The sequence below is a fragment of the Plasmopara halstedii genome, assembly GCF_900000015.1.
Source record: "Plasmopara halstedii genome assembly, contig: Scaffold_322, whole genome shotgun sequence".
NCBI lineage: Eukaryota > Oomycota > Peronosporomycetes > Peronosporales > Peronosporaceae > Plasmopara > Plasmopara halstedii.
Genome location: NW_020187243.1, coordinates 1428703 through 1441240, shown reverse-complemented (window position 1 = coordinate 1441240; position 12538 = coordinate 1428703). Strand labels below are relative to the sequence as shown.

At 46.1% G+C, this 12538-nt stretch overlaps 2 protein-coding genes across 2 annotated transcripts; one reads left to right on the top strand and one right to left on the bottom strand.

Annotated features, from left to right (window-relative positions):
- Nucleotides 1-846: 846 nt before the first annotated feature.
- PHALS_08431 (uncharacterized protein) lies at nt 847-1045 on the bottom strand (the record flags this gene model as incomplete). The annotated part of the gene is made up of 2 exons (XM_024723777.1): nt 847-993; nt 1025-1045. 2 exons carry the CDS (start codon nt 1043-1045, stop codon nt 847-849), a joined length of 168 nt encoding a protein of 55 aa, XP_024574720.1.
- A 5035-nt stretch (nt 1046-6080) lies between these two features.
- PHALS_08430 (uncharacterized protein) lies at nt 6081-7913 on the top strand (the record flags this gene model as incomplete). The annotated part of the gene is made up of 1 exon (XM_024723776.1): nt 6081-7913. One exon carries the CDS (start codon nt 6081-6083, stop codon nt 7911-7913), a length of 1833 nt encoding a protein of 610 aa, XP_024574719.1.
- Nucleotides 7914-12538: the final 4625 nt, after the last annotated feature.

Sequence of the window (12538 nt, the reverse complement as noted above, 5' to 3'; positions counted from 1 at the left end):
CGGATACGGTGTCCACAAGGTTGGAGCAGGGCTCACGTCGCGCCGTTGGCGCACCTCGCCCTCCTCTTCTTCCTATCCTGGAAAAAGAGTATCCGACTCGTAGTCGAATTCTTCCGCGTCCTCGACGAAAAGGTCTGTCGCCCGTGCCCGGCGCGGTGTGCCGCGCCCGGCTGCTGAGGGCTGAGGATGTGCTTCCCGTGAAGCCGCGGACGTACTGTCCGGGGTTACACCGCATGCAAGAGACGAAGAAGGGCTCTGCCCGCGGGCGCTCTCGGAACCAGCGAGACTGGGTATGTTTCGTGTCATAGACACAAGGCTCATTGAGCAGATAATGTGAGAAGAAGGCCATGGGGACGTATCGGTGTCCTAGACACGTGAGTACGAGGGAACAGTGAATTGTGGGTATTCACAATTTTAATGGATGCGGTGTAACGGGGTTACACGTACCCTGGTATGAAAGGGTGGGTCACACAAGATGGTGTGGCCGTACAAAAAATTGTATTTCACAAGAGGGTGTACTCACACAATGGTGTGGCTACACCGTAACAAGAACCCACTACGTGGCGGGACTGCCAGTAGTTATGCATAAATTAGGAACACCTACAGATTTAGCTTAAGACGGCTCTGCCAAAAATAAAACAGATAAATACTGTTATAATCTCAAACGGAAGAGTGCATTTACTTTGGGCCAAGGTTTCGGGTACTAATTGAGGTAGCGGATTGCAATTCGCAACACTCAAACTAGTACCAGTATCGAACGTATTGTCGGTGACCTTAGCTTAGCTTCCTCTAAGCAAAGAGCTACGACAGCCCCGCTGTAACAATTCTCAGATCATGCTGCGAGTCTTAAGCGATACCGTTACCAGCAACTTGAGCATCCCACGTCATGTTCGGCGGAAAGTTGTGTTTCTTATTAGTGACGTCACTCATCCCATCCACTTCTTCATGTAATGAATATGTACCATACACGCAACTAACACAACTATTAATCTTCTTATTTTATCAGCTCCAAATGGGCACATACGGTATCATGGAATGCGCACATGTGACACTATTGTCACTACTATCTTTAACGGTATACGTAAAGCTTGAAATATCAAAGTATAGTACTAGATGAAGTATCATTACAAGATGGGACTCCGGGTGGGAGAAACCGTGGACTTCCAGCCTAACACCATGCTGAACAGCTGAACATGGAGATCTGCCATGGTAGATGGTAAAATAGATTTATTCAGACATAGATCACCTTAGTCATTGTAACATCGCTCGTGAAATCGAAGAAAAAACTATGCAAGTATCAAGTTTGTCCTCTGTCAGGTTATAGAATAGATGATCGCTATATACTCTCGGACCAAATCTAGGCACACTTATTAGGCTCCTGTATTTGGCTGAATTTGTGAGCATATTCAACTGACCGCATCAGATATATGCTTGCCGGAAAGCCCTCACCATTTGTAAGAATCTTTTGTGGCAGCTTCAAGGATGCCTTACGAGGCGACCGGCACCAAATTGGATATGCCAGCTGCTTACCATCCAAAACAGATGGTCAGACACGCAACGCGTGCATTGCGTTCTGTATGAATTTCATTGAATCACTTGCGCGAAGAGACAGCGGAGCTGGAGTGAGTTGCCTCCACTCGTTGAGGTTGCGCTGAATAAGGCAGTACATACATCTGCAGGTTATTTCCGTTTTACATTATTGATTTAGTGATTTCCGCGCGCCATTGACACCACCGCGAAATGTTTTTGGTTTCAATGAAGAAGAGGCTGTCGATCATTGTCGACTTGCTTAAATCAGCCCGGCTACACTTCGTGGCAAAATCAGTGATTATATATTGATGAGATTGAGCGTCATGCGCAGCATAGAGTCGCGCATGTTGCGCATGTCGCTTGGTGACCGACAACATAACCAAAAACAAAACGAAGATGCCAGAAGAAGGAGAAACACACGAATATGTTGTGATGCAAAAGCTTTATTCTATGCATTCAAACTATCCACACAGGCAGTGGCTGCTGTCAATAAATCCACGCTACATCAGACCGTTTACGGGTATAGCGACAATGAAATTGGGTTACAAGCTAAATATCCCTAGTGGCTTGTTGAAGCCATACCATGATGCCGCGCTTCGTTCCAATTGTACTTGAAGAGCTCTGTTGCAAACAAGCGCTGTCCATACCATTCTTGCAGCTGAGCTACCCTCTGCTCTAAAGCAGCGACGCAGTTATGAAGTGTTCGTGGTGCCTCAAGCCAGGCGGCGCGTTGACAAAGCTCAGAGAAAAAACTCGAGAGCTGACTCATCTCAGCTGGAACGCGTGATGTGACCACAGAGAGAGTCAACGCTGGCCACAACCGAGATCGCTGACAAGAGCCAGCGGTCAAGGTCTGACCACCGCGGGCAATAATCAATGACTAAGGGATGGTCTACTTTTGCGTTGAATGTTTGGTAAGCCTGCGGTACCCCAGGGCTATTACCAGTATCTGGTAAAGTTTAAGCGGTGCTCTCGTAAAACGCAAGAAAGTCCGGGCTTCACTCTGGCAGAGTTACTGTTTTACTGTAGCCACTTATGATATATCGCATCTTCAGCCTTTACCTCCGCTAAAAAGCAGGGTCGTTCATCAAAGCGCGCTTCTCATTGGTGGGAGGTGACCAAACTTGCATTGAAAGGCCCTTAGTCGCTAGCATGGTACATTTGTCTCATAGAGACGAGCGGGACTGTTAACGTGATTAGTTGTCACCTCGACGTCCAAGTCGTGCTTTGAGCTATGACGGACCTCCGCTTCATGGGTGCTGCTGATGGCGCTTTCAGTTGAATGCGACAACGTTTTTACCCACCCAAAGCGCGAGCTGAAATCGATACTCATCGGCACTCTCACCCGCTTCAAGAATTCAAGCTATATTTTTCATAGAAAGTACGCGTTTGCCCAACTACTGCTGCCCCAAGCCCAGGCGGTTTGTCGGAGAATTGATGACTGTGTGATGAGAAACATTAGTTTTATTCATGGTGTGAACGGAAGGTTTGCTCGCATAGGCGTGTAAAAACTGCGCAGCAAGCCATTTCGAAAACGTAAACACACTGTGACGATTTATGTAAGAGTCGGTGTCTCTCCATCGCTTGCGGTATAACGATGTGGACTTCTTGAGTAAGCAACGAGTCGTGAGTTTCACTGCGGGGCGTCACAACATTTCACGCCAAACAAAAGGGTCCAGAAACGAGACTCAAGCAGCGGGGAGGCGAGCGCCTTGTTCATGAGGTACGGCTAGGTTTTATGTCGTCAAATAAGGGCAAACATATCTGATCAATACTCGGAGTGTCACTACGACTGTTCTTATCGAAAACCACCACACCGTGAGTCAATTTTAGCGAGGAACTGCGCCGTATCTAGGGCTTCTCTGAGCCATTCGACAGGATTACAAGCGGAGACTTCATTTGCAGTTACGTGCATTGAGCAGGAACGATAAGGTGCAAAGGGTAAATATAGACTCCAGGATTGGTGGTTCACGTGGAGCGATCACTTTGCATAGTTTATTAGAAAGGAAAAAGAGGCTTGATTCTCAGTGTAAATCACATTTTAGCGAGGGGGGGGGTGTAACACGGCAAGTACTATTATCTTTTGTAATTTCACCTTGCACTTTCTTACCGTTATATTAAATAAATATTGTAAAATTATACAAACTCACATAACACATTGATGTAATTGTCATAAAAATTGAAGTATCGGTATCATTGTTTCGTGTTATACGTGAGCTGCTACCCGCACGTCGGAAGTGAAAATGTAACATTGTTAAGATAGTAAACCGAAAGTTTTATCATAAATACATGTACTCTTAAATTTTGCAGCTTCAACTAGATACAGTTACAGTGGAAGCTATCGGTCCTGCTCCCAGTCTCTGTACGCTTATAAACGGGGACTATTGGTCAAAGTTACTCTATACACAGTACACGGCAGCCCGGTTGCAAACGCTGAAGATCCCCCCATAAAGTTTATGACCAAATTCAGTGAGCGTTCGCAACTTTTGAACATATTTCTCCAGTTCTCACCACTTGTGGTGGGTGGACAGGATTCTGAGCGCGTCCGATATGCTAGGTTGGAGTTGCGACATCTGTATTTTAATTTCGTCCCAGTAAACCTTTTACCGAGAAAAGCACGTTGGTGCATATCGTTGCATATGACATCCTATCCTGGAGGCTACATGGCCATCTCAACTTATCTCATTCAGAGAAAAGCTTCTTTATCCCTGTTCTTAAAGAGCTGGATCCTCAACATAAATGGCCTTGCGCTGGGTACGCCCGGTCGGGGCGTTTCTGGAAGCGTCTCACCAGCACATTCTCGTATTTGATCAACGCTTCCAGGCACTCTGTTCTGTACGGGACAAGCGAAGAAATCACAAGAAAAATTGGTCATACGTACCGTGAGATAGATATGATTACGGACATAGTGGCAGGTGTACGTTGGTCAATATAATTAGGTTACATACATAGACAGCGTAGCGAACTAAGGACCTTATAAATATTTACTTCGGGTATTAGCGAAACACCGACATATTGACCCTTTGGCCGCTCATTCCTTGATACCCTTGAGATCAGCACTATGGTTACCAGGGGGCCGGCGATCAAAGAATTCGTGTTCCTTTGTTTCAGAGAATACAACCGCATTACGACTCGGTTTTGATATTGACTACAAGCGCTACGAAGTGCATTGGGTTGCCGTGCACCTTGCACAGAGAACTTCTGACTGGTGAAGGTTGCGGTAATGAACGCGCGGAAGATGGGTCTGTTCGCTCCACCTCAAGAGCGGACCTATAAGTTTCTCTGCTACTAGAATATCTGTTTGCTCATATATTGCAAGAGTGATATATAATGCGGATTAATTCTAAGTGAACAAATACCTTTACTTTATCCAAAAATGAGAACATGATTATTGTCTGACGTGACCACGTGTAACAAGGACCTCTCTATCTGAAGGCTATTCGGAATATTCACAACTACATAAAAGTGAAAATGCAAATTTTGCTTAATTGTATTGATGTATCATTCACCCATACGCTCAAGAACTGACTATATATGTAATGATCTGGATACGGCTATACAAGCTAATATACTGATCCTAACAACACTTGTTCTTAAGATCGGAGGCCATGATGGATAGAATATATGAAATTTTCAACTTACGTCCAAAGTAGACCTGTCAAGGATAATATACTTTTCCTTCTCAGTCTATTCTACACCGTACTCTTCCTTCTACTTCGTATTTCAGGCAAACCTGTCGCAGTGTATTTTCTAACCAAAATACGAAAAACACAAAGCTGTAGGCTTCGACAATGTGCGCTAGATGCAGAAATGAGATAAATGTGTTGAGTGTCTTATTTAAAGTGAAGATAATGTCAGGTAAGCAGACCAGGCAAATTACAAAGAATACAAGGGCGAGTAAAGCGAGCACATGTTGGCAATGCGAGGTCCAAGTTTGCGACGATATATAACTTCGATCAGCTTTGAGGCAGTCACTCTTCCAAAAGTATCCAACGTTTGTATCGCGTCGCGTGCGTAAATAAAAATTTCTGGTGATATTTTTATATGCACGAATCAGGTATGCGAGAGATGGGTCAGATTTAACTGCGCTCTTTTTGTAGCCAACAGCTCAATTATGATGATAATGACCCTGAGACAAATGCTTTAACTTTATGGAAAAAAAGTAATCAGGCTGCTGCAGCTGCATAACTGCTTGGTAAAGAAATGTGATGCATACAGTAAAGCGTCACACCTGTGATCGGAGCCCCAGCTTAGAGGCCAAAGGTTTGTTGGCTGATTGAAGATGCAGTACGCAACTGGCTTTCGAATAGCGTCTTCGACGCAAAGTCAAGTCCGTTATACCGCTGCAATTGGAATTTAGGCGGTGTATGTCCAAGTATAAGTATGCATCGAAGCAGAAACAATGGAATTGATTCTATTTCATAGTCAAGTTAGTGTCTCTTTCCTACAAATGTCTCTGTCATCCAATTAGATATGGTTGTGTACTTCGTCCAGCAAATCCATTGTCTACCTACCAGTCAGACATTCTTCGCCTTTCTACACCAGAAAATATGGCTAGCTGCATCAGTGAAAGCATAATCCAATTCCCTGATTTATTAAACATGCGGGAGTACGCTTTATTCGCAATTTGCCATATCGGAGTCGGCGTTTGTATTGCGTTCAATTCGAGTGGAGTAGGATATGAAGTCCCGCGCACACCTAGTCCTGAGTACCATGGCGGACCTGCAAATACGAGCCATGTCAATTCACGACAGGCGTCAAAGCGTTATGTGGTCTCCGGAAATGACAAGTCCAACTTTTCAGCCACGAACGAGGAAGAAAGATGGCCCTGGTATGAATTTCTTAACTTCTGGTCTTGGCGCCCGAAGCGTTCCTTCGAAAAAATAGATGTGGAAAAGCGCGTGGCAGGAACCGAGGAATTTGTCACGTGGCTTGATCGCCTGAAGTTGTATTGTGACGACGGAGGACGCTTAAGCTATAATGATTTTTTCAAGTTGATGGAGAAAGGGCGGTCGTCTGAGGAATTGGGGCCGCTGTATTACTGGCTTAATGAATACTCGCACGTTAGTGATTTCGCAAGAAAGAGGCTGACTCAACTCGTCTCCACGGGACAAGATTACAAGAAGATACTTGAGTCATTTGTTCGATCTGGCGTAAGCCCAAAACAACTTTACGTTGTCCTAGGCATCCAAACTAAAACTGACGCTTTTGGATTGTTCCAATTCGGCACCATCTTCAATCGTTGGTTTGAGTTCATTATTTTGTATAGAGGAGTCGAGGACAAAAAACCCGCATTTGGCAGTGAAGAGCTGTTTGATTTTTTGGTTAATGAATTAGAGGAGGAGATGAAAAAAACGCAACCGCTTTCATCCAGTCCCTCTTTAGATAACTCGCGTCGAATCGTGGTGAACTTCTTTAGAGAGAAACAACCCGATTCGCATCTGAAGGGCATCACTGAGGACATGATAAAGTACTTGACTGTAAATCCTGTGACCGAGCAAATGGTCTTCGAAGCATTTTCAGACGTGTCGCCGTTTGACTTCTTCGGCATCCTGGATCTTGTGAACGAGCTTCGTCAGCTTCAATCCAACATTTTCCTCTTTCTCGCTTGGCTTAAATACGTCAAAGTGTACTGCTACAGTGAGAAAGTAAATCCACGGGATATTCAAATGCCTAACAGCTTCATCGTGTATTCTAAAGTGCTCATTCCAATGACATCAGATGCAGCTGTGAATGAGCTGCTTTTGTCGGAAAAGTTTGTCGTGATGCTTGATGATGCGAAAAGCCCCGATATCAAAAAGAACACACAAGAACTGCTGGAGACATTCAAGGTGCCATATATCGTGAAGCAATGGCTACTTTATTCCAAAAATCCTGCTGACCTGATCGAATGTTTAAAGCATTCGCCTAAATTTGGCGACACATTGCTAATGAGAGTGGAGCCAAGTATTGCAATTATCCCGCAAGTCACTAATGTTAGATCTGCGACAATTTCGGACAAAATTGAGTCAAGCACTACCTCTTCTCCGCAGATAACCATTCACGAAGCCAAGAAGACCGACATAATAAAAAGAGATGACACCACTTTATTAGTGTGGCTCATTGTCACCTCTTCTATCGCAAAACATCCAGATTTTTCGGACATGCAGCTGTTCGATGCATTAGGACTCGAACAATCAACTCAAGAATGGGTAAAATTGTTTTTATCAATTCGAGAAATCTCGACATTCACAACTCTTGTGGATCGTCTGCTGAAGCACATGTTTTCCGACCCTAGAACTAGCGAAGAAGCTTTGAAGGCGGCAAAGTTCATTCCTGACCAGTATAGCCAATTTCGTTCACACCAAGCGACTGAAACGGACAAATTCGTCTTTCTGCAATGATACAATTACTTTCAGTCACGCCCGGCCTTTAACTTTAATATCAACGATGGCTCGACGGTGCTGCGAAACAATGTCGACCAGGAGACCTTGCAATGGATTCAGAACACTAAGTATTCAAAGGCTTGAACACTCTGGTGAAGTATGGTAGTAATTTGCATAGCTCTGGTGAAGTATGGTGGTATTTCGTGGAATTTGGGAGGACTTGAACATGAACATTTACCATTCTTTGGGCAAGTTTTATTTATCTCAATCGTTGTTGGTCGTTTCTAAATAGCTCGTCTACATGTCAAACAACTTGTACGGCACGAAACCTCTTCGGTGCATACCATTTATTTCTTTGAGCGATGTATACAAACTTGAGGTGCATTCACGCTGACTTGTTTATTATAGGTCAATGCCGTCTCAGTGATCGTTTCATTTGCTGAACAAAGTGGTTTTGTAGCCATTATACTATGATAGCGTCGCTAGTTCTATCTACTCACCTTATGTAGAAACACTGAGATGGCAAAGAGCTTGAAGAGATGCGCGTCGTATCATTTGTGTTGCATCATAGTGAAATTGATAACGGTCAGTTCAATTTGCGTCAGCAATTGGCCCGAAAACAATCGCGGTGGCTGTACAACCACATGGTGGCTTGGTTGATGCTAGTCATTGGCAAAAGTTTGTCCAGCCTTGATACTGACCCAAAGAAAGCTTATATTTCAAGATCGGAGTTGTTCAAGGCCATGATGGATAGGATACATTAATATTTTCATTAACCTACGTCCACAGTGGACCTGTGAAAGATAATATACAGTTAAAAGTTTGTCTGAATATATATGTAATGGGGTTACACGTACCCTAGTAACAAGGGTGTGTGTCACACGAGATGGGCATGGTGTGACTGCACCCAAATAAGAGTACTATACGTGGCTAAGTTATGCATGTATTTAGATTTTACTATGTATATTAGGGAAAATTCATACATTCAAAATTAGGCGGCTTCGCCGTAGATAAAACAAATAAATAAAGTTTACATTTTAAACAGAAGAGTCTATTAGCCTTGGGTTGAGGTTCTAATTACTCTTGGAGGTAGCGGATTGCGATCCGCTACACTCGTACTGGTTCTTGTGAAAAACGTAAGGTCGGTGACCCAAATTACGCTTCCTCTAAGCGCAAAGCTACGGCAGCCCCGCTGCAATAGACGTGATGACTTCTAAGCTAATAATATACACTATACAATATCAATTCTGATATACCATCTAATGATACGTGAATAGAAGAAGTTATGCATACATCATCTTGAATTTATTGATCAAAGATCAAAAGGTCGGTCGGGAGACGTGACTCCTGGTGGGGAGCCTTGGTGAACCCCAAACAATTACTCACTCACCCTCACTCTATTGCATGCGATTGGTGTACACACTATTCCATGCGAGCGGTCAAATTGAACACACTTGAGAAGCTTGGAGCTGTCTTTGTTGTCATCCGTGCTTCCGTCGCTGCAAATATCGTTTTCACGGTGGCTAGCCAGATGCATCCATGATAAAAGTGTTGTGATAGCGTCTGCTGCGACGGTTGTGCTGGTCAGGTGTGGGTGCGTCGCTATGCTTCCACAAAACACCATCACTTATCCCTCACTGTCCTTAAGCGGACCATCAGTCGAGCTCTCATGCCCCCCCCGTCCCCTTTCGGGTGCAGCCGGAGACAATACAGTGGAGCCAGACTTCTGAGCGGCATGAGTGGCTCGGGACAATTTGGTCTGGAAGGTGGCGAGGTGCTGGGGTGCCATCTTGATGTGCTGGGGTCGCTTGAGCAGGAGCAGGAAACTTCGAAAGTAATGCGTGGCTGAAAGATCCCATACAAATACAGTCCAGACCCCCCCTGTTTACCGCAGTGCGATTCTTGAAAATTAAAATTTTATGCTGGTTCCTGCACATAAATGATACCTGAAAAGCGTTTGACAAACTCATCGAAGGCCAGGTGAGTCATCAAATTCTGTAACACCTTGAACATTCGTCCAACTGCGTCCACCATGAGTAGCGGTCGTTTATGATACCGAATGTGATCGAATAAGTTGTAAAGATCATCCAAAATCGCTGCGAGCGCCGGTGTCGGTTGTCGTCCGTCGAACAGACATTGATTGCGGTCGGACTAAAAAAAGTAAAGTGTAACCACGCCGAGAACGTGCCACACATCGCCGACAACATCTTCGCAAGATTTCCAGTCGTCGCGTACACACATCTTCTTGGTCAGAGCAATGTCGAGCCAAGTTGGATGCTCAACGAAGAGCGGTGATACCAGCTCGAACACCTGCCACTGGTGCTGCGATGGGAGTGTGCGGTCGCCTTCACATCGACCTGAATGAGTGCGATCGGTCGGCAGTTGCCTAGTTCAGCCCTCCCTTTTTGTACAGAAGCACCACGTCAGACTTGCGCTGAGATGGAAGCAGAAATCCACGGTGAAGCTGGTCGTTGAACGATGCCTAATCACTCGCCGAATACATCCGGAGCGGCCCGATCAGCCCTTCCATGCCAGGCGAAGATGCTCTTATCATGTGACGAATCGCATTAGCAAGGTCAGCATCTGTGATTGGTGCGTGGTTACGCACGATCGACTTCGGGGACAAAGCAGACGATCAAGTCGAGAGGCTTACCCTGCTAAATTTGTCAGGCGAGGGAGCTTCTCCTGCTGGACTGTTGGGATCTCCAATCTCGGACCCCCAGTGTTCCAAGAAGCGAAGTGAGATCCCCCAGGATTCGTCGAGATATATCCACTTGATGTCACGAATTCCTCGATCGAGACTCGACGCAGACTCGTGTCCAGCAGACGGAAGAAGTACTTGATGACCTTCTCGGTGAAAGCCGCTTGGAAGTCAAACGCGGTGTTGAGGTTGTATGGATTCACCAGCGTGACGGTTTCCGTGCAGTTTCTCGCGATTGAATCGCAATAAGTTGTACGATATCGAGCAGCAGCATGGTTGATTGCGGTGCAGGCGTCCTCAACAGCTTGGGTGTCTTGCATCCGACGCTTCTTGCGCACATCTTGCAACTGTGACTTGATGCTCATTTTCCATTTCTCCAACATCCTGCCGTGGTCCTCAGCGGCACGCAGCTGATCGCGAATCAGCTCGGCTTTATTCTCGATCGCAGACACAACTTTCGGGTGATTGAGAAGGTACCGCGAAATCTTCAAGCAACCTTGATTATGCAGCTGCTTACCCGACTAAAAGATTACCAAGTGAGCGAGGTGGTCGCCAGCGTGTCTTTGGTAGGAAGTACTTCGAGTCGCTGTAGAAGCGGTTCTAGAACGTCCAAACGGCAGGATGTTGTCTAGCCGGTTTTTCCGGGGAAGCAGACCGGTAAAAACACGCTTTGTGTTGAAGTGGATCCACCATGCATGGACGATATTCAGCTTCGGCAGTCACTCAAGACAGCTGGATCGACTCATGCCATATCTTAAGCCAGGTAGAGTCGAGGGTCGAGAGGAGTGTTGAGGTCGCCCAACGCAAAGTGCGTCGCTTGATCTCGAGCCCTTCAGTCTCGATATTTTCGAAGAATTGTTGCCTTTCCTGTCGTCCCCAAGCGCGTACACATCGTGAATGTAGATGTGAGCATTCTCAATCATCACCTTCACGATAAGGTAGCGATCTGCGACCGATCAATGTGGTGATTCAATCGCCGAGTTGAAGCCAGGGTTGTCGGAGCAAAGCATCGTGAGCACTCCAGCGCTCCCACCTCTCGTGGGTCGAGCCAACAGCGAGTTTGGGTCGTTCACGAAGACCTCGTGCTCAAAGCTCAAGTCGAGGTGGAGCTTGAGCGTTGAGAAGTGCGTGCTGTCTGCGAACTTAGTTTCTTGGACGGACGCCACCGACTTCGTGGGAAGCACGCTCTCAAAAAATAGGTGAACAGTCTTTCTGATGCAATTAGTGTTCACGGTGAGGACACAAACGTCGCTCCATATCAAGGTGGGCAATGCGGGAAGTATAGCAACGGGTCGTCCAGTCGCCCGCGACCATCACCACCCCGTTATCCCCGTCGTGGAGCTGAAGCACCGACGAGTCATCAGGGTAGTAGCCATCAAAATTGCGCAGCGCGTCGAGGTTGTCGAGCAAGTGACCCTTCCATAGCACGTCAATCCATTGCTGCATGCAGATCCGACGTAGCAGACGAAGAGGTGCAGCAATCGCGTGTTGTGCGCAGGGATCCGACCCGTGAGATTCTGAATCCAATGATCATTGACAAAGATCGTCGGCGCATTGACCATCAATGCCTTCTCGAACATTCTGAAAGCCTTGGTTGCTCGGGTCAGCTCTCGCATTGACTTGGATGTGTTCCACCTCTTGACGCACCTCTTGAAGATGTCGAGGCGGTTGGATGGAATAGTTGCCCCCGTCACCTTTTTCCGCTTGGTGGCGAAACTGAAGTCTTGACCCAACTGCGTCGCTGAAACCACGCGATTGAGTGTGTGCAACTGCGAAAGCATTAAATTCAGCCCCGTAGCCTGCTATCTTCAGCAACAGCGCGCTGTTGAAGGCGAGCGGACACTCGATCGCCTTCTTCGTGATGAGGTCGGCGTTCACGACTTTCTTGCATACTTTGTCGACCTTCTTGTCTGCTTCCGCGAGACAATCAGGGAGGGTATTG